The sequence below is a fragment of the Xiphophorus couchianus genome, chromosome 11 (genome assembly GCF_001444195.1).
Source record: "Xiphophorus couchianus chromosome 11, X_couchianus-1.0, whole genome shotgun sequence".
NCBI classification, from domain to species: domain Eukaryota; kingdom Metazoa; phylum Chordata; class Actinopteri; order Cyprinodontiformes; family Poeciliidae; genus Xiphophorus; species Xiphophorus couchianus.
The window spans coordinates 22,706,920-22,734,358 of record NC_040238.1 but is presented as its reverse complement, the minus strand read 5'-3'; the positions used below and the strand labels follow the sequence as shown (position 1 = coordinate 22,734,358).

At 41.7% G+C, this 27,439-nt stretch overlaps 1 protein-coding gene across 2 annotated transcripts; it reads right to left on the bottom strand.

Moving 5' to 3' along the window:
• Positions 1 to 583: 583 nt before the first annotated feature.
• Positions 584 to 27,439, bottom strand: LOC114153368 (lysine-specific demethylase 6B-like). 2 transcript variants are annotated; one of them, XM_028031881.1, is made up of 22 exons: positions 27,238 to 27,439; positions 22,954 to 23,070; positions 20,395 to 20,451; positions 19,105 to 19,228; positions 16,268 to 16,324; positions 15,845 to 16,043; positions 15,520 to 15,765; positions 15,252 to 15,389; positions 14,888 to 15,166; positions 12,248 to 14,790; positions 12,029 to 12,155; positions 11,555 to 11,660; positions 11,159 to 11,364; positions 9,926 to 10,104; positions 9,757 to 9,825; positions 9,510 to 9,658; positions 8,667 to 8,781; positions 8,400 to 8,587; positions 8,137 to 8,278; positions 7,933 to 8,059; positions 6,237 to 6,407; positions 584 to 4,017 (listed from the first exon to the last, which is right to left on the bottom strand). In XM_028031881.1, exons 4-22 carry the CDS (start codon positions 19,221 to 19,223, stop codon positions 3,994 to 3,996), a joined length of 5,184 nt encoding a protein of 1,727 aa, XP_027887682.1. In that variant the 5' UTR covers positions 19,224 to 19,228; positions 20,395 to 20,451; positions 22,954 to 23,070; positions 27,238 to 27,439; the 3' UTR covers positions 584 to 3,993. The 2 variants fall into 2 exon arrangements, with proteins under 2 accessions (XP_027887682.1, XP_027887683.1); XM_028031882.1 differs by lacking the exon at positions 27,238 to 27,439 and adding an exon at positions 26,648 to 26,925.

Genomic DNA, 27,439 nt, shown 5'->3' with positions numbered 1-27,439 from the left:
ATCTATGTCTTTTTTTTTTTTTTTCTTTGGGAGGCAATACATTATTTTAGGGTGTCATGCAGTACCACCGATCTAGATACACAAGTGCTCAAAAAGTTTTTCTGAATTTTGATGTTGTTGACATTATCTCCACCTGGTGCCACATCAGCTATTACCATGTTATGCCAATGTAGATGCAGATTTAGCTAAAGAGAAAAATAAAGTCTAAGGTACGCAGAGGTACTACATGTTCCTTAAATTGTACAATTTCAAGTTTTTTCTAAAACCACAATATGACCCAACCATGAGAATCATTTGTCTTGAGTTACAATACAAAAAGGCTTGTTCAAGACTTGAAAGAATATGTTGGTTTGAATATAAACTTGGTTTCTGAGAGAACCTTCAACCTTTGCCTGTGTGATGTAAATTAGAAAAAAAACATGCATACTAAATGTTGGTATTCAAATAAAACAATAACAATTTCTGAAAACTGTATCCCAAGATAACAAAAGGGAAGGCCTCAAATAATCATCACTTTTTTAAAAAAGCAAGAAGTGACTCGGTGGAAGAACATAACCGGCGACAAAATGCATAGAGTCGCTGCTGCATGGTTTATCAAAACATTTTAATTTCTTGAACAACAATACAGTATGTCACAGAAAAATCACAGAGGAATTAAGACAGGTCTGGCTCAGCTTTTCTTCTAAGTGACTTCTTTTGGAAACAGTGAGTGCAGCATAAATCAATCAAGTGAAAATAGAAGGGGGTTAGGGGAAAAGAAGAGCATCGTTACATCCTCCAAATAGTACTAATGAGGACAAGACACCAGGAACCTCGACGCCAATAAAAAGTCACATCCCTAAGAGTCTCTGCAAAAGTGTCAAGAGTTAACAACTACGGTTAATGCTTATCATAAAACCACTAATGCCACACGAGATTATGCATTTCATACAATGGAAGAAAGGTACAAAAGAAAAAAAAAAAATCTTGTATTGTTCTCTTAGTTACAGTACAAAGACATCATTCCATTTCTAGTAAACTGTGTTGAAATGGTTCTAAGCACCAGATGGTTGAATTGAGCTGAATCTTATGTCCATACATCAATATATGTTGTTTGATGAGGGGGCACCGAGGCAAGTAGGGGTCTAGCACCATGAATATTAAACTGCCCCCCTGATTGCACATCCCCTATCCACACACTATGACCATACTACGCTTTTAAAATACCTTGTAGCCCCTTATCAAGTGAAGTATCCTTTGATATGCAATAAATATATAAGCAAACCACCATTTACAGTATAAATAATGTCACCATTTACAATTTATCATTTTCTCCATTATCCAAAAAAAAAAAATAGAAAAAAAAGAAAGAGAAAAATAAACAGAATAACTGACAACAAAAAAGAGGTATAAAAGTTGGGACAAATTTTCCCATTGCAGTAATTTAAGCTAGAAGGAAACAGGATACTTTCAGCGTGTATTTAGAATATACCAACGACAACAAAGGAAAACTGAAACAAATGACAGCAACAAAAGCCTCTTTTTTTTTTTTTTGATTGAGAACAAAATTACACATGTTTTAATAAACCTGAAGCGGATACAGTATGTACAGAAAATGGTGTGCACAGACCGGTGAGACCAGAGCCGAGCCCTGAAGCTTGCCATTTGTGGGCAAGTCATTATAATCGTTTTTATGCCAGTGATACCACACCTCCATTTCAATAGAATAGTTCCAGTTCCGTGAGTAAATCAATCATCCTACAATTAGGTCTTTGCAAAAATACTGACCACTTGAGCGCATGTACAAACACTGTCAGATAGCACCAGCAAATTGAGTTTCCTGTGGAAACTGTTTTGCTTAAATATCTCTGAAGGATTGCTGATGTTGCATTTACATTTTATTTTCATAAAACAAATAGTGATTTATCTTGAAGTCATAATGAGCTGCACTATTTTGATATTTATAAGCTAGTTTTGACAGGGATGTCCTGGGCATGGCCCATTTAAAAACACAAGAGCAAGTATGCTAACGTTAGCTTAGCACGTCAACAAACTGCGACGCGTAAGAACATCGTCAGCAGGGGAGGTTTGTTGAAGACAGCAAGTGAACGTGTTAGGTCATATCTTGAGAAACAAACGATGAAGCCAGACAAGTTTTAGGGAACATGTTTTCAGAACACCGTAGTATCTTTTGGCTAGCTGACCCATGTTGGAGATTTGCATTGAAGTCGCTCAGTGGAAACGCAAGTTGGGTCAAAAAAATCTGTCACTGCCAAGACAAACTGACCAGAGAAACTGCAATATTGAGTTGGAACTCATGGTATCAGCAAAATCCTAATATTATTAAGCAAAAAAAAAAAAATCTTAATCTAGAGATTACCAATAGGAGATTGTCACGTTTCTGTGTAAGAGAAATGCGACATTGTTTTTACTATTCACTATAGTTGTCAAAGTTAGAAAAAGATTAACATTTCCCAACAACAGATGTCATTTAGTGTGGAGAATCTTCCTTTGGTCAAAATCCTGAATTTGTTGACCACCAGGTCTAATTTGGCATCGTCTGCATCTCATTTAGCTGATGCTTGAGGAGAAAAATCCGCATCCATTTTTCCGAACCGATACTGATGGCATGGCAATAATTTTGAGGTCAGAAATTTTAGATCAAAAGAGAGCAGTGAATTATCGTTAATTAAATAATTACATCGGTGCAGTTCTAGCCTTTGGCAGTGTGTGGCGCTGAATTGCACTAGGACGGAGACATAGGATCTGTTCATCTGTTTGACATCACTGGTTTTTGCATTAGAAGACTATGATTATTTATATCTTTGCACATGCTATTTTATGTTGCATTTCGCTGACGTAAACATCAGTGTTTAATACCCATCCCTCCTCCCGCTCTTTGTCTCTGTCTATGCACACCACTGTGTCTCCCATAAGTTCATTCACAATTTACAATTCTTTATTTTCTCTGTTACCTACAAACAATAAGAACAATAAGAAAACCGGGACGCTTAAATTCCCCATTCCAAAAGTAAAAATGACAACTGTACGTCGGTTTTCTCTGCATGTTTTGTACAAATCACGTTAACCATCATCTTTGTTAGACTTGTTAAAAAGTGGACACAATAAAAAGTAAATTTTTTTTCCCTCCTCAACACAGTCGATTTCCAACTAAGAATGAAACCATATTAGTCCTCCAGTAAACCCGTATTTTAGAAAAACTGAGAAAAAAATTTAAATTTGAGCTAGTACTTACGTAAAAACCTAATTTGTGTGTGTTTTATAAGCTAATTACCTCTAAATACAGTTCACAAGGCCAATGTGGTGTACTTCTAGGCTGGTAACACTTTGTTAAGTATCTAATGAGAATAAATAGGATTGGTATAGCACCTCAAAGAGTTTACAGACAAGAATTACAAATATCAGTTTACCTGAATACCGGAACAAAACAATTAAACAAAAAAAACAGAAACCAAGACCATGCCGAACATGACAATCAGCTACTTCCCCTGCTGGTACAATAGAATCACAGCAAATTCATGGACACATAGAATAACTAGATTGGTGTACAAAAGTTCTACTGAATTTGCATAAAAGTACCTGAATCATTACACAGAACCGGCTACTAGACGCTTTTGAATCACAGCAGTGTCCGTTGAACATACATAACCTGATTTTCAGTGGTATCAGTGCTCACATTGTTTTTTTTTTTTCCGTTTGCTTTTTTTTTTTTGTTAGTTTTTTTACTTATGTTAAATGCTTTTTGTGAGAAGAACCAGTCTAGTCATTCTATTTCAAAACACACGTCCAATCTGCAGCTGGTATGGGGAAGACGGTGAGCTCGAGATGGATTGGCTGAATATCCATACCTTATTGTGTAATGTAAACAATACTGAGTAAACGTGATTGGCTGATTGAGAGAGCGTTCGCTGAAGCTGGCCACCTTGGAGACAACTTTTGTGCTGCCGTTAGAGTTTTGGTTATGGCTGAGAGACGTGCGACGCGGAGGAGGCCTCACTTTGACGGAGGTGGAGGGGTCTGAGTGGGGGAGAACAGAGGAAAGACGAGAGGTCAGACGGAAGAACCAAGACGAGAGACTGTTCTGCATGAATTGTGTTTCAAACTGCAATGGTACACATTTGTTTGTTGAGCATTAGCGAGTAAAAAAAAAAAAGAAAAAAAAAAGAAGTTTGATCTACTGCTGATTGCGTAAGTCAGTTAACTTCAGTGAAATTACGAGTCTCTGTCTCACTTTATATGGAGAGAGATGCCACATCAAGCAACAACTCAGACAAAGGATGTCGCTTTAAAGCTGCAAAAATGATTTGCATGTCGTCAAACGAAGTCAGCCTGTGATTTCCAAGTAAAACATGACTTGATGGAGAAACCTTTGTTGACAGGACATCAGTAACATGTATTTAAAGTTGATTACCAGGTTTGCACACATCTCAGAACTAATTTTAACCAAATTCTCTCTACAGAAACTTAGTGAATCCTTTAGCTGTCTTGGCTGCTTCTTGGTGATGTAACATTTCAGCTTTTTCTACTGACTTTTCTCCCTCACCGAGTTCTGACGACCAGCTAAAACGCTGCACTTTGATGTGACTCTTCTTTACACACTCCTCTGTTACTTGGACAGTGTGTTTTGGGATGCTAGAAGACCCATTTACAGTTTATGTTTGTAGTTACTGTCGCCACAGCTGCCTACAGTTTGTTAATGACCTCTTCCACTGTTGATAGCTGCTTATCCTTGAAGGGTTGATGCCTACCTCCAGTGACCACTGGGTAAGAGGCACATTCCTTAACATTTACTCAAAGTATTGAGAAGAAGACATTGCCGCTTCATGAATTTAACTTGTGTCTTCTTCAGGAATAGATCATTTGTATTGATGATACGTCTTGGATCAACGTCCTGGTGCAGAGGCCTAACCTGTCCTTATTTATCTGGCTGAGGAAAGAAAGTTCTCAAACGTATCACAGTATGCACGCACTGGGCCCTCAATGCATCCAAATCTGTATTCACTCTTATCAGGAAAACGGAAAGAACTGAAATATTTTGTTTCAGCTTCTGTCCTTAACAACAGAGATGGTGCGTTACTGTTCTTACAAGCACAGCGGGTCAAGTTGATGGCAAAAAGCTCAATCTGATCTCCACTAATCACGGCCCTCACTCCCAGGTATTTTCTGATTCCTTTATAGAAACCAACAGATAATAAGACAGACTGGTACATGTGCCTTTTTAACCAGAGGGAGCTTGAAGGCTCTGCAAGATTTCACTTCATTACAGGATAGGCTGTTACCAGTGGTCATCTTGGTGTCTGCAGTCCCAACTGCCTTCAAGTCATTAACAAGCTCAGTTTTGTCTCAGACTGGATTTGAAAGGTCTTCGGTCTTGTCTGAGGTGGTGGAAAGCTTTGATGAGAAGAATTGTGTGGGATTTAAAAATGTAGGAAACGACTAGAAATCGAGAGAATTTGTAACTAATCAGTGAATGGATGGATAGAGAATATAATGCAAATTCCCTTTTCTAGCTTCTAAGGAATATTTTTATCTTGATTTTAAAAATCCTGTTTCTCATTTTTGGCAGTGTGCCTAGTTGCAACAATATCTTTACATAACCGCTGGTAAATTTCCCTGGAGTTTACTGCAAAGTGGCAAAATGAAAATCATTGTGCCGACTCTTGAGATTTGCCCCATAATGTCAGTACTCCACCACTGTGGACAATTAGCGTGAACTGGCGCTTTATGAAAGTTTGATAATCATGGCATCGCTGTCAGCTGAGACTGTTTCGGGCTGGTATTCAATGCTTTCATTATGCATCCTGAGACATGACAGGAAACGATGGGAGAGAGATTGGAGAATGACAAGGAACAAGGCTCCAGTTGGACATTGAAATTGTTAGTTGGCCAAAGAAAACACTGATCTGAAAGATCACACTGGAGATTTTGCGTAACGCTGCTGCCAAAACAGAAGACGAGTAAATGAGAGTTGTGTTTATATTTGAAGTTTGCAGGCGGGTCAGAATTTACCCATAACCCGTAGCTGCATTTATGAAAGAAACTCTGATCATATCCAAATGTTTAGAACAACATTGTTCCAAAGTGGTCCGATCTCCATTTGTCAACTTTTTTGACAGTCGTAATTAAATTTATAAATGACCACAGAAATGTATTGATATCATGACACTGATACTTATCTGCGATTGTATCAATGTCATGAGGAATTCCGTTATTTCCTTTTTTTCTTATATACTGACCAGCATGAAACTGTCGTAGATCTTCATCAGCTCCTCCATCCGATACTGTTCCAGCACCACCACCCCTGCCAGAGAGGAGCTCTTAGCTCGAGCGCAGTCCTCACAGTGCACCACGTAGGTCTTCTTAGTGCTGTTCTCACTGGTTACTAACAGCAGATTAAACACCTCCACCTACAAAGGGACGGGAGTGGCACTCAGGTGTGTTTCTTATATATATATATCTATGTGCACAATATTCAAGGAATAGTTAAAGTGAGGCATTAATATCTCAGGTATGAATCCAGATTAGTGGTCCCAGATGCTAAAGCTAAAAGCTAGTCAGTGAAGAACCACGTAAAATGCAGACTTCTACCATAAAAAAGGCTATTCTGAAATATCCTGGTGGTTTATGTGAATAATAAACCAGCAGGTTTACTGCTGGGAGCAACTAAATAACCAATATTGGTTGGTTGTTTCGTTGCTCCTTCAGCTAATTGCTAGTTCAAAGCCAAAGCAGACTTGTACCGGCTTAAGACTACTTTCTTTTGCATAAGCTGACTAATTAGTTGGTAGTGGAGACAATAGTTGATATATTTGTGGTTCAGTATTCTGTAAAGCTATCAGCTCGCCAAACCAGTGCCACCTTAAAACAACTCCAGTCTTGAAAACATCGTTGCAGTTTGTGCTAATGCTAACTAATGATTGTCTATCTGGAAATCTGGGCTAGGAAGGAACGTGTCAACAATGTGTGTTGAACATGCATTGTGAACACACTGTAAATATTTTTTATTCAAGGTCACCACCTAAAAATGGTCAAATTTCGTAAAACAGTTTTCACTAATAATAATAATAATCATTTTATTTGTTGTTTTTTTTTTTTACATAGTCTACTTTTTTATCAGACAGATATGATGATCGGAAACATGGGACACGCTATGGTTTCAGATCAACCTTTCTGGCATGGTCCTTATAGACTCTAGTCAGTCCCTTTATTTTTTTGTGTTATTCTTTTGTATTGGGTCATTGTTTTCCCAGTGCTTTTGCGTTTCCTTACAGCCTGTCTCGAGTTTTATGTTTAGTTAGTGTCATTCCTGAGCCAAACTCCTCAGTTCACCCCCCCTCACTGCGTACTTTCTCCCACAGCTGCAATCTGTTAGTAAATCCTCCCCTGTTTTGCATTCCAGTGATCAACCTCCCCCCGAATTTAAGCTTCACTGTTCAGCTAAACCCTTGCCATCCTTCATTTCATTGCCACGGGTTGTTGCCATTCCCTTGCATGACTTGCTTTCTTTACATCACTTTCCTCCTGTGTTTGCTGTAAGTGCTTCATTAATTGTACTTCCATATATCATGATTTTCTGAATTTGGGCTTTGTTAATTCTCATAAGTTGATAGTTTCACACAGGAACCTTTCCTATGCACATAATCAGCAGTTACAGAGTAGTTTGAGTTGTCTAATGCAAACATGACGACGGTTTGAACGCTCATTAAAAAGCATTTGCGTCAATCCAATGACATTTTTGAGATTAGCATTGTTTTAGGACTGTTGGTTATGGACAGTCAGCCTCAAAGACTAAAAAAATATGAATTTATACAAACCGAAGATGCAAAGAAAGTTCCACACCATAGGTAAGACTTAAATGACTTTTTTAGCAGAACATCAGTTCAAAAACCTTCAGCTATCCCTTTACAAGAAACAACTACAACAGGGACTCACATCACACTCGTTGCAGTAGTAGGCGGGCTCATCCTTCATGCGGCTCTGGTAAAAGATTTTCTTTCCTGCAGTCACCAGCTGGTCTCTTAGAATCTGGATGTGCTTCATAGACTGCATGAGGCAGTGCCTGAGCAGAAAGAAGGAGTGGATGATGAAGAAACGCTCAACCACCTCCAGATAGATCCACAGTGGCAAACATTTTACTTGATCATCTTGTAGGTGTCCTTGTCCGTGATCTTGAGGGTACGAGCCACGTTCCACGAAACGTGGATCATGGGCACTATCGACTTCACTTTCTTCACCTCGTTCCACTCAAAGCGCTCCAGAGCGAGCTGATACTGGTATGCTGCAAAGACCAAAAAAAAAGAAAAAAGTTAACCGTTGTGCAGCTGACAGAAGATGGTAAAAATGAACCGCATCTTCAAGTTTTGCAAATTCTTCCTTTAAAAAATAAAAATAAAAATTACCATTGAGCGGTCCCACATTCCAGGCTATGTTGTTGCACCAGCCAACGGCTTGAACCCAGTGAACGGTCCCGGCGTTGATCCACACCAGATCTCCTGGTCTCTGGATGAAGCGGTACACAGGGATGTTGGAGCTGTAGAGATCCTCCAGCACTGGCCACCAGGACCCCGTAAGATAGTCTACTCCGTGCCTGTGGGAAGAAGTCAACAAGACAGAAAATTAGACTTCTGATAGTGTTGCTGCATCTGCTGATTGAATTTTATACTCACTTGTCGCAGAATTGGTTTATGGCGTCCCAGTAGTGTTCATGTACTGCAAACCACTCACAATCTCCAGGCCCGATATTAATGTTGACAGAGCAGAAGTTGTTGTTCTCTTGATGCCCTGGCGAAAAGCAAAAGCCATTTATTGACTCAGTAATAATATCTAAAATCCAGAAATGCAAGACTTATCAGGCCAATTTTCAATCAATAGCTTCGTAAGGTTCTGACCTGGCGATTTTGATTCAAGCATATTATGAGTTCTCTTTAAAGTTTGTGAATACAAACATGACGCAGGTAATTTTTGTCTAGTTTGCAAACAAAATTAAAAAGTAGCCGTCTTAATAAACAAGTAAAAGACTTGTGAAACAACAGGCAAGCTCTATCTTTGCATCAATGAAACCCAACTAAAAATGACACATTTTTCTCCTTTACAAGGCGGGTTACAGCTCATTAATGTTTCCTTGCCGTCTCTTTGCAAGTTCTGCTCAAAATAAATAGGAGATCTGTTCATTTTAATATTTAAAAAAAAACAGATTTACCATGTAGGTTGTAAAATTATTTATTCATTTGTAAGCCAAAGTCGTTTTCCTTTGTTGAAGCTTCCTTCATTGTTTGTTGATACAGACTGAACAGCTGAGTCTTCTTCACACATCAACAACTTCCACACTGAGGAGTTTTGCTTTCAATTTGTTTGTGGAGTTATACAGTATATCGGATTCACTGATCAATGCTTTGAGTTTCCAATCAGGGGTTAGAGCCGGTCAAGCATTAAAAGTCCCAGTCAATCAGTGAATGTCTTGATTCATCTGTTAAATTCAGAACTGACTTTCAGGTCTGACACACACTGACCGGGAGTTCGGCTGCCGGGAACCTTCATGTACAGCTGCACGGAGTTCATCCCCAGGATGGTGTGACCAACGAGACTGAGCATGTTGTTGCTGGATTCCACTCGCATGAACGCTGGGAGCTTCAGAAGCTCCTGCAGCTGGGGCTTCCACCTTGGTTTAGAAATGATTTAAATATGCAATCACGGTTAATAGTTTGATGTAGCACCAATCCACCAGGAGATTGGCTGGATTTGAAAACTCTTCCTCACCTTTTAGGGTCAGAGAGATCAATGTTGGTCCCGAATTTAATGATCTTTCCCACTGTTTTCTGCTCTGGGCTGTGGGTGGAGGGGGGAAGGAATAGGGAAATCTGAGATGACTGTTTACTCAGCTGAGCAGGGATTTCTTTATACAGACAGACCAGAACTGTTTGCTTACCTGGGAGTGCTGGGGGAATTAGCCAACTGGGCTTTACTAGAAGAAGTGGAGTTGGCTTTATTTGTCATTGAAGTGGGACTGACTTTACTATTGGGTAAAGTCAGGGCAGCTTTTGTGGTCGCTAATGTGTCTGATGTCTTATCTTCTTCTTCCTCCTCATTCTCACTTTCTTTCTCCTCCTTTATAACATCAACAAAAAACGACTTAGAGATTAGGAAAGGATTTCACAAATAGCTTGAAAATGTTTGTTTTGCAGAGGAAAAACGTTTCTAACTAAATCAGGATCATCATTTCTTATTTCTATGTTAAATTAAACAAACGGCATCTAATAGTTGCTTCGTGTAGAAACAGAAAATCAGCCTGAAAAACCCCCCCAGAAAAGCAACCAATTGATTCACATTCAGTCACAAAGTCCAAAACTTATTTGATCGACTAAAAACCCAGCAGAACTGGGGCTTCCTCAGTTTGTTTATGTGCTTAAGTGACACACAGATTTTATTCACTCTTACATTCTCCTCATTCTGTATATTATGGGCTACGGTTAACTTTCCTTCACTCTAAACGTCCGTTCACCATGGATAACACCAACGAGCTATTAAAAGTACAACTCCTGGTCTTTCTGTAGAGGTAAGCAAAGTTGGAATGGGCTAAAAGACCATGACCAAGAATCTTGGTGTGAAGGCAAGAATTGCAATGGAAAAATGTTAAATGACCATCAATCAGCCTGAGCCTGGAGCTCATGCAAGGGTAAGGAACAAGCCCACAACTACCTGTTAAAGGTCTGAAGGCAACTGGACCGGTCCGCGAGGAAACCATTGGCCACACCATACAGCAATTTAAATCTTGCTCCCCTCTTCTACAGAGGACACATGTCCATTTTGGCTTTTTGAGTGAAAATTTAGACTTCGTAAGACTGAAATTTTGGTTCAGAAGAGACCAAAATTAAGCCCTCTGGTGTCAGTGTGGGTTATATCTTTGGAAGGACAGAAATGACATATATAACAGAAGAGGGAAATCTCCTTCTGGCTTGTTTATCATATCCAACAGCATATGCTTGCTTAGGAAGACTTGTCGCAACTGTTGCCACACTCTCAGAAAGACAAGGACTGGCTTTTAAAATCAAGAAAACTCACTGGTAACTTTTTAAACTCCTACATCCTCAGCACAGCAGCTGAGCATGTTTTTCTAACTGTATTGAAATAACAGCTTAATACTACAGAAGACAATATCTACCTCCAGGCTCTCTTGGAAACTGGAGGCCTGGTACTGGGCATATTTGGCAATGGTGGTGTGTGATCGACTGCTTTCACAGGGCCAGGTTTGTGCAGAGCCGTTTAGGTTCCAGTTCTCATCAGCAGGCTGTTGAACCTGAGTTCTCACTTCCACGGCGTGGTCTGAATTGGCCTCCACCAGCGACTTGGTGGAGAACAGACCGAGATCTTACAGAAAACAAATAAAGGGGTGGTGGGGGGGAGAAACATGGTTAATTACCAAAGATACACAAATATTCAAGCAATAGTATTCCTCAAACTACTGAGTTTTAAGCCTGCAGTATCTCCCATCAATCTGTACTTGTTGAATTACAACTTAAAAAGAATGGAATGCAACAGAGCATGAGCTGAAACTTACTAAGGCGGAGGGAGCCGGCCAAGCCCCGGATGACCGTTACGGCATTTTTGGAATCTGTACAGAACTGAAGCAGAACTGGAGAGAAGGCATCCCTCTTGCTCTCCAACTGCAGAAGCAAAAGAGTACAACTATAAATGCTGGAAACCACACATGTAAACAATTAAAAGTGTGTTTTTGTGCATCATGACATGTTTTCAACAGAGTTATTTTCTAGACCTAACCGGGACACTTTTGTACCTTATCACAGCTAGAAAGTGCAGCGCTAAAACAATATGTGTGATTCCTAAACCTGACCAAAGAATGAGTCAACTCAAAATCAAACACTGAGTGACAGAAAACATGAAACAAAAAAGCATAGCTATTCCAAGGCTGCGTTTAACTCAAACAACATGCTTGTGGGTCCTACATTTTTCCTTCAATTTCTGGAGTCGTAAGAAGACAATGCCACAAGGATAATAATTACTGAGCACTCACGTAGATGCTTGGTGTGGGTGGGTTGAGCTTTTCCCGTGGAATGGGGGTGTCAATGGCAATTTTGGGTTTGACACAGAACAAGGGAAGCAGGAATGACTCCTTGAATTTTCCCTTCACTCTATCTCCCCTAAAGTAAGCACAGTAGAACATCAGATATCCATAAGCGACAGCGATGGGAAATTGTCAACAGCACATTTAGATCTTTGTGAAACCACTCACCTGCATGCTCTGACCACTTCAGCTGCTGTGTTGTCGATGCTGAGCTTCGACATTGGGATCCTGGGTTCCTCCAGCTCCGATATGTTAAACGTTTGTCTCCCGGCACTGTCCATTTTAATCAGCACGACCTTCAGCTCTTTGGACAAGCCCATGGACAATGCTTTCAGTTTCAAGGGATCCACTGGACCTTTGGAGAAGGGAGATTTGCTTGCTGGTGTGATAGCACCTGACTGACGTGATGTTTTGATTCTTGCAGCTGAGGTTCCTGTGTTTGAGGTGTTGGTATCTGGGGTTATCTTCTTTCCTAACACACCAACCTCCACCTTCACATCAGCGTCCCCAGTGTCCAGTTTGACTCTCTTGATGTCTTTACCATATGGCGTTTGATTTTCCTGAGGAATCTGGCCCATCATGCTGTCTGCAAGAGGTCTGGTGGAGCTTTTGGAGATGACGGATACAGAGGATGAAATACCCCTCTTGTGCGCATCCTTTGAAGGATTAGCTTTAGTTTTGCACTTGCTATCTTTTTTATTGACCTTTATCTTTACGATGTCCTCTCTCCCGCCATCTTTATGCTTTCTCTTCCTTTTTGTAGCAGTCCGCTTGGATTCTTTCCTGTTTTCTCTCCTGTCCTTGGTGGAGACGGTAATGACACCAGTGAAAGAGGCAGTATGAGTTGTGGTCACTCTCAGTTCAGCACTCAACGATCCCTCCAGAAGTGAGGAATCCGTTCGCTCCAGAAGGTTCTCTTTATTCTTTCCCACCCCGTTATCATCAGAACAACTCTCAGTTTCTTCCTGATTCTCCTGCGCCTTGGGATGAGGAGCTGAATCTTTTCGAAATGGCAGACTTTGGGATTTCAAAAGTGAGTCTGAGGTAGAATCAGGAGGTGATTGACTATTAGGCTCCAAGAAGGCTGTGGGGGATGATTTATGGCAAAGATCCTGATTCTCATCACAGTGAATCTGGGGCGCCACTGTGAGAGATGATGAATGCTTTACCCCTCTTGAAGTGGCCCCACCAAAAGGACCCCCGCGACATGATGCTCTCTGGCCTTCAAGGAAGGTGACCAGGCTCTTGAAGACATCATCCAAACCTGCTTTATGTTGATCAAAGTCATTAAGAAGCAAGCCCGTTTCTTTCCTACTTGTATTCTCCTGCTCTTCTTTGTCTTCCTCAATATCTTCTTCGACTGCACAAGGTGGCTCGCAGAACTCAGTTGGGCTGTTGAGAGAGTAGCCATCCGGTTCGCCAGTGCTTTCACTATCTGCAGGGAGAGGAGATAAGCACTGAGTGGGACTGGGCTGGAGAACCGGTCTACTGATTACGCCCTTTTTCAGCTCTTCCTCATCTTCTTCAAAATCCGAAACGGGGGAGCCCTGCCAGCTGAGCACAGGAGGAGTGTTTGCATTGTTTTCTCCCGTGTCACTGAGATTTCCCAGCACAGCCTCAGGCTGAAGGTCTGGCGCATTGAGAACTCCCACCTTCTTCTTGTCTTTGCCATGGACCAGCTGGTCTGACCCAGCCGAGCACGTGGTACTGAGAGGTGTTGAGGCTTTATGGAAGATTGAAAGGAATGTTTTACCAGAGTTGATATTTGTTCCATCTCCTGAATGCAATGTAACATTGCTGCTCTGATGGAGACTTTCAGGGTCGGCTATAGATTCTATGGGGTGTTTATTTACTGGTAGCTCTGTGGGAATGCTGCTCCCTTTAGGGATTTGCTTGGACTTTGAAGTTGGGGACTGGGAAGTAGCGTTGGCATTGGAAGTGGTTGGCTTGTCCAATGTTCTTTTGACTTGTTCACCTCTTTTCCGGGTTTTGTGTCTTCGGAGTGACTGGCTTTGATTAATTCCTGACAAAGATGGCGTCTCCATTTCGTCCAGTTTGGCCTCTCCTGGACAGGAGAAAGCATCGACGGAAGAAAGCTTTTCCTTCTTCATTTTTTTTAATTTCAAGCGCAATTTTCTGTCTTTCTTAATTGCTTTATCTCTCTTCCTATTCCTTTCATCTACGCTTTTCTCTTCTTCTTTTTTCTTCCTTCTTTTCCTTTCCTCGTTATTTCCATTTGCAAAATCATTCATTTTCTGTTTTTTAATAAGCTTATCCTTCCGTTTGATCTCAGTTTTTCTGAGCTCCTCCAGCCCCTTCTCGGGCTTGCTCATCCTCGGCCTGGCAACAGGAGATTGTCGTGAACAGACTGAGGTTTTCCTGTGTTTGGGGTCTGAAAACCTGGATTTTGAGCCAGAGTCAGACGTATGGCATGTGGATGTCAGGCTAGGTCTCTGGACGTGACCGGGACCTGCTAGAGACTTCTGCTGTTCACTGAGAGTCGGAAGGCGTGGGTGAATGTCTGCTGAATCTCTCCTGCAACTGGACACGGCGAATGAGGAGGGACTGGAGGGAGCTCCAGGACTGCTGGAAGTGGAACGACCATCTTTAGGACTGCAGAGAGGGGTCGAACTGGGGGAAAACTCTGCAGCAGAATTTTTGCACGGGGTTGAATCCCTTGAATTGAATCTTGAATGAGACCGCTTCTGTTCCTGAAACGTAAAAGTTCAGATTCCATGTTAATTACTGAGTAAATTATGTGCTACATTCTCAGAACTGTAAGGTGGATTTTAAATGTTTATCTCTTACTGTGCTTTGCTTGTGATGATGGCTCTGCAAGTCCTTTTCCTCCAGGGGGCGTGGTGGTTTGTTGTGCTGTGGAACTTTCTGGTGGCTTGTGTGCCGTTGATGGTGGTAGTGATGATTTTGCTGGCTGTAAGGCACACGGGTGTGGTCTGCTGGTGAAACTGAGATTTTCCCTTCGACCTTCCCTTTGTTACCATAATGTGGTGGTCTGCTGATGAGACTCTGGTTGGGAGGTTCCGAGTCACCAGCGCCATGGCCTCCCGTTCGTGGTTCAGAGGTTTCCTGGAGCGTTTCAGAAAAGGTACTCGATTTTAGTGGCACTAGTTCTAGTTTTAGTTGGTCTTTTTTCTTGACTGAGCTGGTTTACCTGTTGATGAGATGCTGAGGTCCTGTGTTCAGAGCGATGGCAGGGACCCGCTCTGTCATCTTGGTTGCAACGGTAGTGGCTAGGCGATGATGGGGCATGAGGAGGTGGAGATAAATGCCTCGATCCAAGATGAGATGACTGTACAAAGAGATATAATTTCCCCTGTCATACAATACTGGATTTCACCAACAGGGGGTAATGTTTCTCATAAATAAAGGAACTCATGAATGGGAGACATTAGTCAACAAAAAAAGTTTGTTCTAATTACTTGATCTGGCTCAGAGTCCCTTTTCCTTTTAGCTGGACATCCATTCCTCGAAGATAGATGGTGCTGAGGGGGTGGACTGTGATGAGGCAGCTGCTCTCTCCGTTGGTGAAGGGTGGGACGTTTCCAAGGTCCATGCCTGTTGTTGGCCATTCTGCCCGTGAAGCCTCTGTGGTGGTCTGACGCACCCCATCTATCCATCGGGGACTGCAACTCTCTGCTGCCGCGATTCAAGCGAGGATGCCCTTGCTAACAGAAACAGGAAAAGAACCGTAAATACAAAACAAGGCTTTCCCCAGTCGTCGGTGCTCACCAGATTGTTGCTGACATTGTTCTGCCAGTCGACATAGCGTTGTCCAGGGCCAGTTAGATAACTGTTACCGCTTTGGTTGGGGAATAAGCGTGAAGAGTTGTGATGCCAGCTCTGGGCCTCAAATTGCTGCTCTTTACCATCCCAAATTCTTTGCGGATGTCTATGGCCCTTTGAGATGCCCTTATCCTGGACATGGTTGACTGTTCTGTTCCCCCTAAGAAAAAACAACCAAACAGAGCTGAAGTCAACAAGTGGCAGATAGTTATTTTACAGTTCTGCTACTTAAATGTGAGTTCAAACCAGATGTTGGCATTGCATTTTCAACTGTTGGTTACAAAAAAGGAAAAAGCTGCCTCATCATTAAGCTTTTGTAAGATACACACCACTCCATTATCATCAATATTCATCAGTGTGTTATTGATACATTGTTTCACTCACCTGTTATACAGATGACTTGATAGTGAATGATGTGACTGGTTATGTTCTTCTTGGTATCTGTGGAGTGAAAACACAGAAAATCAATCATAATATAGCGACATAGCTTACTTAAAAAAGGTGAATTTTAAAACTTCTTTTGCATTTCTGACATTGACTATTAAAGCCGTTTATGGTTATGCCCCTCTTAAGACTAATATGACCTTTTACAGCTTTACACCCTGTCAATCAAAATACATTGCAGTTGTATTGTGTGGTTCCAAAAACTTGTTTTATGGGGGGGGGATCCCTTTTACGGTGTAGGACCCTTTCTGTGAAATGCCCTTCCTCTGTCCTTACTGTCTAGATGCTGGATATAGTTTAAAAAACATCTGAAGACCTTCCTTTTTAAACAGATCTTTACATAGGCCACTCCTGCCTTCTGTTTACTCTCTTTTTTTATTGTGCAAATGTACCAAGTCATTTGCACTAGAAACTAGACCAAAAAAACGTAGTAATTTTTTGTGGCTTTGCAATGAATTTACAAGCACATAGACATATTCAACAAATTAGAGTTCTGGTTTGTTGAATTGGCTTGTCAGATCAAAACAACAGTCTTTAAGTTCAGTTTTTAAAGGCACAGTACCTTAAATGAATGCATCAAAGGATACTTCCGTTGACACAGTGATCCCACTGAACGTCTTAAAGAAACACTCCATAGCTCTCACTATATTTGCCAGTTTCCACCTCAGCTTCTTTTTACTGATGCAGCAGCCAGTTGACGATGCCACCGTCTCCTTCATCAATTCTGCCTTTTGAACATGACATCGAGTTTATTATCACAGCTGCTGCCGGAATGAGAGATTTTCCTGAATATGCTCATCAGAGTTTCAGTTAATGAGTCAGCCACGTTGAAGTGGTACTTATCTAAAATTGGCCTTGACTGCTGGTTCAGGTAAAATGCATCCCATCATCAGCTTCCATTTACTCTAAATTCTTACTTTGGAACTTTTTAAAGCAACGGTGACACTGTGACAATGAGGGTTGCTCTTGGCTCTCTTTCAATCAGCACAGCTATCCAAACCTTGCCTGGGTATTGCCATGCAATCCAAAAGGCAAATCCAAACATTTAATGGTGTCTCCATGTTGATATATTTCTGAGCAAGTAGCAGACAAAGTCATAAACACAGACGGAGAACAGATAGGTGTTGAATTAAAGATTCATGTTGCATGACGACATGTGAGACAGAAAAGAAGATAATTTATGTACGAATATACAAAATAAGCATGCAGTACAACACATTAAAAGCATGGTGTTGTACAGCACAGTAATGGTTTTCTCACAATTCCCTCACCTTTTACCTTTGCCTTTCTTTGTGTATTTACTTAAAGGGAACATTGTGAAATAATGAACATTTTGAACAACAACACATAAATGCACCCTTGTACACCCTAGACTGATTTCCATTGAATGTCCCTCTGTCAGATGGTCCAGCTTGAAGATTTCGCTGAACTTATATTCCTTATATTATATTGATTTCATTTATGGTTCAATTAGTTTCATTTTGATTCCAATATTAAAGGTGTTCTCTGATTTTGAGCTTGATCCCACTCGAAACTGACCTAGGACCTCCAGGATTTCCGAGACCTTCAGGCGATCACTGGATTGTTGAGAATGCTGAACACCTAACTTCATTGAGAAGGCAAGCATGACGCTACTGCGCTTTCAGTACTGGAAACCCCTACTGCTTTCTTCCAATTAGATGTCCAACAAAGTCTTTCAAGCTTCAACTTTTTTTTTTTTTTATTAGTATAGCTGTGACTCCTTTTTTAATCATGACAACTTCACAAGTTTCTCCTTGAGCTTATTTCCTATCGTCCTCGTTCTCATTGCTAAATATGATGCCAGGGCTTCCCTTTGATAGCTTGCTAAATATATTTTGCATTCCAACTGCACCTGAACACCTCATCATTTCCTCCACTCCTAGCAACAAGATGAGGATGAGCGAACTTCTCTCTGTCTCTTCACCCTAGTAGCCACAGTAAGCATATACTTATCTCTATGTGCCAGGGACACAGCATGGTGGTTTCTGTATTTTTAGGTGTGTTTTTCTTTTTTGGAGATCATTGATTGTTCTTTGCAGCTGCATGACTTATTCTTTGTTTAAGCAGGTGAGTAACCTCCACTAACATTGTGAAAAACATTACAGACAATGATGCTTTGGAAGTGTTAAGCATGCTCAAATAAAGTCAGGAAATTGCCATGCACTATTATACATAATGAGGAGTGTTATCCCTACAGGAAGGCCCTGTTTAACCCTTAATCTTGGAGGAATATGAAAGTTATGGTGTGGTCTTTATCAAGTGTGAAGAAGACAATTTCAAACACACTGGAGACAGAAGTCTTTTTTAAATACAGTAAATGTTTCCACAGTAATCTACCGCTATCATTCAGCTCATGCAGCAATGACAAAGTGTCAATAGTAAATACATTCTGAATAAGCTCAACAAGGACACCTTGTTTTGCGATGACATGGTGCGGCTGCTGTGAGGAAACGGTTTGTGCTCGCTTGCATTTCAGTCTTTTTAGACGTTTTGAAATTAGCAGAACCACAGAAGCATAATCCAGAAGAGTGGTGTATTCATGGCAATTCACATGCAACGCACAGAATCTCACTTCTTCACTTGTGAGTGGATATCAGTTTCTGTAGGTTTGTCTGCTGAGACCGATCTGTCGCACCTTTAAATACACACATTTGCTAGGTACCTTTTAGCACTCTGCGTACTGTATCTATAAACTTATTGATTCAAGGATAAAATGTTAAAACATAACCATTTTGTGCAAGTGTTGTGCAGCTGACCTTTGTGGGTGGCTCCAGGGGCGACCGTTGACAGGCGCCCATTGTCCTCTGTTAGGCCCTCCAGCTGGGTAGGGGTCCCATGTGTTGCGGCCAGAGTAGAGCTCCGCCGGGTGATACATGCAGCCTGCAGGACAGATGTTGCCTAATTCAGTCAGAGGTTTCTTCAACTTCGCTGTAATACCGACCACTACAGGAGATTCTTCCTGCCCACGGCGGTCACAATCTGCAACAGGTCTTTTAAGAGCCTTAACTTAATAAGAGTTACAACAATATTTTATTTCCTTTTGGGATCAACAAAGTGTTTTTGAATTGAACTGAGTGTTGAGAGATACAGCAGCCTGAACAAATACTAACACTACTGTTAAAGATGTGCAAAAAATATTTAATTGCAACTAATTTCTTAATTTTTTCTTGGTGATGAACGGGACGGTCCATTCAAGTTGCACAAAATTGTGTTCAGTCGTCTGGAAACTCGCATTTACAGCATTTTTAAATAACTGAGACTGTGAAAAAAGGTAAACTGATCTATTCCTATAAGAGGATGATTTAAAAAAAAACCTCTAAACTTTGCTGCTAGAGAACTGCAGCAAGATTTTCACTGTGAGATACTACTGCAGTAACATTTCTGTTGTTTCCCAAGGGTGTAAATATAACATTTCTGTTAACTGTCGTGCACCAGGCTGAACAAGGAACCGAGTTTACCTCAGCAGAACACACAGTGGAACACACAGTGGACAAATGTTTTGAAATATGAGGGCATTTTAAATAGCAAATATCCTTCTTCTATGGCTAGCTAAGTTTCCAGACCTTTATTCTATTAAAAAAAAAACCCTGAGGGTTAAGCTGCAAACATTATCTGGATGATCTAGACACATTGTTGAGAGAGGAATGGTTAATTATGTCTCTCTGTGTAAACTCTGACCTTGTGTTTACAGTGGAAAACTAAATGTTGTCATATTGGCAGAAGGAGAACGGACAAAGTATCAACAGCTGGGGAGTCAAGAATTTTATCACCAGTGACTCTGCTAAAAACAATTAGTTTCTAATTCTGGAGTTTTGTCTCACTAAATAATAATAAAGTTTTCTTTTTTTAATCCAAGATTATGTAACTGCATTGAAACATTTATTTAATAACTTTTGACACTTTTTTTTTTTTACCAGGATTACCATGAAATACATGTACGGTGCTGCAGTGAGGAAAAAAAAAAAAAAAAAATATATATATATATATATATATATATGCATGTACTTTTGAGACAGCTGAAACAAGAGCAAATGTTCCGCAGTTACCGGTCTTGGTCGGTGTGTAGCGGTCTCTCCACTTCCCACGTGAGCGCAAGAGACAGTCTGCAAACAAAAACACACACACGAGAGAGAATCACTCAGGAAACATCTCCTCAGGGCCCGTCATTTAAAAGACACAGAACTTTACGCTTCAAGTCTCATCATGTGTTGCTGTGACCGATGCACACCAACGGGGGTTTTTGTTCTTGCGTCTCTCTCATGCTGTATTTTCAGCTGCTCTGTATCTGTGCAGCGGTCATATCATCAGCGAGCAACAGCAGCACTGCTGTGAACTCGGGCTTTCTCTAATCAGCGGCGCCCGGCAGTCACCACAGCCGGTGGCCATTCAGAGAAAGAAAAAAAAAAAACAAGACACGCTCCATGGCAACCTCACTTTAAGGGCAAAGGAGGAAAATGGAGATGCTGCGGGAGACAACCTATGTTTGGGTTCATCCAGGCTGTTCAGTTTCACTACTTTTAATCAGCTGCTAATTCTGTGGATCTGTACTTCCTGTCTCGCAAACTGATTTAAGTATACCCATTTCCTGTGACACAGTGAGCTCTTTCGCTGCTTAGAAACTACTAACACACACACACGCCGTCAGGTGTTAAGACTGACTGCTATTTCAGCTTCTGTCCCTTATTTTAATTTACCCCGTTTTTTTGCACTTTAATGGACTCAATATTGTTGTTTAAATGAGACAGACAGTTTTTTGTTTTTTTTTCCATGAGGAAGTCTTGTGCTGAGAATCACACTGCTGATGTTGTGATAAGGCTGCACCTCTGTATGCAGATGCTCCCCCGTGGCTATTTATAACACACATGAAGAACGTTTCACCACTTCCCTCGCGGCGCGTTCAGTTGTACTACATGTTTTCGCTCCACAGGTTTGCTTGTGGTGTGACTGATGCAGCTGCTCCACTGTGTTAACCTTTCTGTGAGCGCTGAATGAAATTAAGCAAGCAATAGCCCAACCCGTTGCCAGAGCAACAAAAGCCAGACGCTTCTTCTTGCCCGTTGCTTCGGGCTTTTTTTTGGGTCGATTGCTCGATTCAGATGTACGTTCAGAAAGAAGGAGAAAACACAATGAGTCAATATTTGCATGCAGAGCTTATTTTGTGAACATGTAGTAAGACGAGGCCACAAATACTCTTCCGAAAAGGCTGTTAGCAAATTGTAGAACTTTTGCACATTTTTATGCACGAGTAGCGCGCAACTAAGAAGTGGAAAGGAAATTGTACAATATTCAGCATTTTTATTCAGAAAACTCTAATAAGTGTTAAATGCACTTGCATTCAGCCAATCTCACTCAAGACTTCTGGTGTATGTCTCCACCGGCTTTGCAAATCAAGAGACTCTCTCTTTTTCCAATCCTCTTCACTTAGCAACGCAAACTGACTTCAGATAGGATTATGAAGTTTTTAAATCGCTTTGAGGTCAATTGGATTTAGGTCGGGACTTTGATTGAACCATTCTAACACATTATTCCATTGTCTCCCTGGCTTGATGTTTTGGGTCCAGTTACCTTTTTTGGTAACTTGGTAACTAGGTCAATAACATTTTCCCCCATCAACGCTAATCAGATTGTTCATTCTTGTTCGATGGGGGATGATGCTGCCGCCGCAGTGGGAACAGTGACATGCAGTATTAACATTTTTGCATGTTGGTTAAGGCAGACAGCCATGTCTTTGTAGGTTTGCAGGTGAACCATACGATTTCCGCATATTTACAATAATGGTCTGGACAGTGTCCTGTGAGACATTCAGACCTTGCGTGATGACAGTGTCATGTCTGTGCAGAAGCTTCTCCTGAGCTGAAAACTGCAATTACAATTTAGATTGCAATTAATCTACATCCTCTGGACAATTTTCTTTCTTTATCTTTACATAACATCCCCACTTCACCCTATCAAACCTGTAGCATTTGAGCTGCTTTACCTATACAGTACATACAATGTGGCGCTCAGGGACACTTGGCACCCGTCCAACTAGTCAAATACTGTGTGCGCAGTTTTGCGGCACTTTGAGACAAAGACTCGCAAGCAACTGCGAGCCTGGGACCCGGAGCTGCTTAACTGCACCAGCAGCAGACCGACCATCTGTCGCCAGCCCGCCCCGTCGCCGCACACCGGTAAACACACTTTTATTTGCCGCGCCGTCCGTGGAGCCGTCAGTCGGCAGCTTAAGCTCGACTCCGCACAACAGCGGCTCTGTGCGTCCAATATTAAAGCCATATGCGCCGGGGTTAATTCAAGACATCTGGAATCCAGCCTTCAGGCCAAATGATCTCATGTGCAAAATGGGTGAAGTTGCTGTTGGGTAAACGCTCTCCTTCACGGTGAGGCAACCTTTAGGAAAGAATGTGCAGGACAAACAGTTTCACCCCGTAGGAGTGCACTGCAGAAACACCTTTTGTTTCACGCAAAAGGCCTACTCGGCCTAGGCTTCCTCCCTCCCATGTTGTCACCAAACACTTGCTAGCCGCATGCTTCCTGTTTGCTGAGTGTAAATAGGAAGCATTTATTTGAACTCTAAACATCAGGGTGCTTGTGTGAGGCAGTCCTACCTTACAGTGACCTCCGAGAGACAAGACTTTCACGTCCAAATTTTGATGTTGCTTTCAGGACAGGATTAGAAAGACTCCAGACCAGTGCGGCTTCAGATCCCTTTAAATAGCTGCGAGCTGGTAGTGGGGGAGAAAGAGAAAAAAAAAAGAAAAGCACACAAACACAAATAGTAAGAAGCTGTAGGAAATACCATAGACAGTTGGTGCACAGATGTATATTACAGGAAGGTTTTATTGTTTCAAATCAAAGGGAGTCCCTTGGGTACACCTGTAACTCCCTTCCTGTTTTATTCCTATCTAAGTCATCCCAACAACATGTACACTTTAACATATATGACCCTGCAGGGCAAAGGAAGAAAAAAATAAGCAACCTTTGGAGGGCGTCCAGGCAATTTTTTTTGTTTTTACTACCTGCCTTTCCTCCTGATGGCACCGCATTTCTGCTTTACTACTTGTTTCAACAAGGCTCCCTCTTTTTATCTTGATACCCAATATCCCCAGCCTCCTGCTTTCTCTTTCTGGCAACGCGAGCGGCTCTGCCTGTGTCTCCACCCTCCCTTCTCTCGGCACGCTGTGCCTCCTGTATCCCTGGCAACCGATGATATCATTTAGTCCAGAGCTGGGAGGAAGGCCTCCAGCGAGGAGGGGAGTGTTTGCGTTTGTGTGCAATTTTTGACAGAGAAAGGAGAGGTTGTGTCGGCGGTGGGGGCAGGAGACCGTCTGTGGGGTTTTTAAACTTCAGCTTCAGCTTTTTTTTTTTATTCCTCGCATTTGCACAGCAGTACTTATAAGGGATAGGCTGATATGAAAGTGCTTTGCATAAACATAGCACAGTTCCAGAGTATTCCCTCAAAAACACAAAGAAAGATATGTAATATTATCCAATTGCTTTATTTTAAATAGGAAACCCCCAATTATCTGTAGAATGCTTCTAGAATAATCTGTTAGTTCAAGTAGTTACAATAACGGATGTGCCGATCAAGTTTTCCCTTATCAGTACCAATTTGGATTTTCTTTGCGGTCTAACCTGACTCATATTTCCCTTTTCTTCCTAAGCAGCTGTCACACTGTTCCCTATCTTGCCATGTGTGCTTGCATTAAAAACAAACCCATATGACATGGGTTGCAAAGAGGCGGATGAAGGAAATTAATAGGACTGTATGGGTCAGCAAGTTCTGTCATGCCCATTCTGAACAGGGCATGTACGCGGAGATCAGTGGTGTTGAATTCACAGTATTCTGCTACACCGTGACCCGGTTCATTACTTTTATGATAAGTATTTCACTTTTCATATTTCCGGATCACCTGGGGACAAGTGGCCAAGTATTGACTACCCAAGTCTATCAGACAGTAAGTTTGGGAGGCATTAAGTTTCACTTTCATTTTCAAGCATCTGGTGCCTGGAGGTGAGTAAACTATCTGGATAACATAGCATGACATTAAGTAATTTTGGATTATATTACGGCTCACTGCTGCGATACCTGTGCAGGAGTTGCATTGATTCTGTCCATGAGCAGTGAAGTGCACTGCTTGGAATATGCTGCAGGGTTAAATTTTAAGGCAGGTGATGTGGGCATCATGTCTTCCAACTCAAACGAAAGGCTGATGAACGACAGCGTGACATCAGTATAAGGATTCTACCACGCAGAGGAGAAAAATGTGTTGCACGTTCTTTGAGTAGACTTGAATCAACGACATTACATTGCTCCATTGACAGACCTCTAAAGGTGTTCTAAAGGGAGTTCTTATAAGCAATTTAATGGACAGGAAAGGAAAAACCTGATTTTTCAGTATGTAGCTATCTACAGCACTGCATCTCGTGCATGATATTTTGATTTACACTGTACTGTACTGTAATGTACCACATGCAGGATGTAAAAATGCTACGAATCACCCATTCGATGGAATCGCCAATTAGAGCTGATCAAGGAAAAATTGGCCGATTCTGATGTCTGGTCGATTGATTTCTGCATCTCTTGTTGCCATACTTGTATCAATCAGATTTGCTTATTGTTATTTTTATAATATATAAACACAAACACTTCAGCAAACACATACACATTAGTTGCACAGCTGTAGCTTTTAAGCGTTATGTTTTAGTTTTTAAGCGTCTTTCGTTTCCCAACGATGCCTGCGTTTGGAAGCATTCACCAGCAAGTTCAGAAAGAGGGATTGCTGCAAAGTCACCAACTCAATGCAGTCAGCATTGAGTTGGTGCTGGGTACTCTCATATAGACTTAGTTCTGTTTCCTCAGCTGACATTATGAACTGAATTTAAGTGTACTGCATTATATCTAGGCTGGAATTTAAATGTCCATTTGAATTTATCTATGCGACCTACTTCAACTGAATTAGAACTATTTACTATTAACTGGTACTGCATTATTACTGACAAAGCCAAGTTTTTCCAAGTTTCCTTGCAAGCGATCAAAAGTACTGGACTCTTATGGAAGCCAGCTGACCAACAGCATCCAACGACGTGGGGGAGGGGAAGCCATCTACTCTTCATGAAGTTGGGGAAAACCGAGGGCACTCTAGGGGTTTCTTTGTGATCTTTACAGTAGATATGATGGGAAATCTTTGTGTTTATGAAATCATAACTTTTAAAACCCTGAGTCTAGCTTTGATGCCTGTAGCCTGCCCAAGGCGATGACTGATAGGTGAGCAGCAATATTCAAAGAACGTGGAGAGCTAAGCTGTCATTTTTAAGCAGAATGACATTAGAAACACCACAATCATGCATGATCTAAGCTAGCTGCAGCAAAACCCCTGCAGATGTGCATCTTTTGCAGCGTGTGCATGCGTGTTTTATGCAGTGGATCATGCTCGTATACCATAAAAGGGAAGGAAGGTCTGCCACACACACACACACACACACACACACACACAAACACAAACACACCATATTTGCCTCCGGTGGTTTCTTAGCCAACGCAAGGAGAGGACAGGCAGAGATCAGACCGAGCGGAAGCAACAAGGTATACAGACAGACTGGACGCCGACTGGACCCCCTCCACCAACACCAGCAGCGCCACCTCCCCTATAGCCTCGCTGACTACATTCACAGTTCCAACCAGACGCAGACATGAGCCAGGCTCAAATGCTCACATAGCAAACGTACAGTACGAGCCGAATATCAATCATTTAGTTTTTTTTTTTTTTCTAAAAATAAAATCTCTGCTTGCTTGCATTGCAGCCCCCTGCTTGTATCCCCCTCCCCTTCTCCCTTTTCCAGTTAACAGCAGCTTCTGCCGGCATACGCTCCATAAAGCTCAGCCCCTCCGAGGGGGTGCTGGAATGTACCAAGGCAAGGTCAGAAACACCAGAGAGGGGTTTGTTGCAAGTGTGTGTGTGTGTGTGTGTGTTGTGTTGTAGTTGCAAAGAATACAAAATGTGCAGCTTTTTGGGGGGAACAAAGACTGTAAAGCATCCTGGCAGGTGTGACGAAAGACTGGTGTGCACGTGAGAGAGAGAGACGGAGTGTGTGTGTGTGTGTGTGTGTGTGTGTGTGTGTGTGTGTGTGTGTGTGTGTGTGTGTGTGTGTGTGTGTGTGTGTGTGTGTGTGAGATGCGCAGCTGGTCTGCGTGGTGAATGGTAACCTAGAAATGGCTGTCCAGGTGGTTATCAAAGCCGGTAATCAACTGAAGGCATAAATATATATGAAACAGGTTGATCCTGGCGGCAGTCGCCTTACCTTTGACCTCCTGGGTGAGCATGGCAACCATCTAAATGTGACATTTCTGCTGGAAGCAGCAAAATCCGTTTGAAGAACGTTGTTGGTAGACCTGTGCAACATGAGACACTTTCCTCCTTATTCTAAATTAGGATCTAATCCTTGCTCTTCCTACTCCAGTTTGTACACAAACACAAACTCGCATTCAACAGCTCGATGTTCCGGTTTGCAAAAAAAGAAAAAAAAAGAGAAAAAAAAATCGAACCACAAGTGTAACCGCAACAGTTTTCCTTCACTACATTCATCATTTCACATTCCTCCTCTCAGTGTGGGTCTGCACGTGAGCGTGTTGGTGTGTTTTTGCGTGTGTGTGTGTTTAAGCTTCATGCATGGATGTGCAGCAGTCTGCAGACGTACACTGCAGTACAGTCACCGAGAGACAAATCATTGACAGGGCACAACATAAAACACCCCGAACGATCCGAGAACTGAGATGGAAACAATAGAAAAACACACACAGACAGACGCTTCTACCCCAACACACAATGCATGCAGTAGATTTCCATTCACCACCATAAAATAAGCACATCTAGTTCCTCCTCCTCATTTACCTCTCTTGGGGTTTTTTTTCTGTAGTTTTTTTTTTTTTTTTTTTTTTCCTTCAGGGTCTTTGGTCCAGGCAGCCCTTCTCTCCCCTTTTTCCTCCCTTTCTTTCACTCCTCGCCACCTTGTCTCACCCGATCCTCTCCTCTCTGTCTCCTTTCTTTCCCCCCTCGCCTCCTCTTCCTGTTTCCACTCTACTCTCTGATGCTG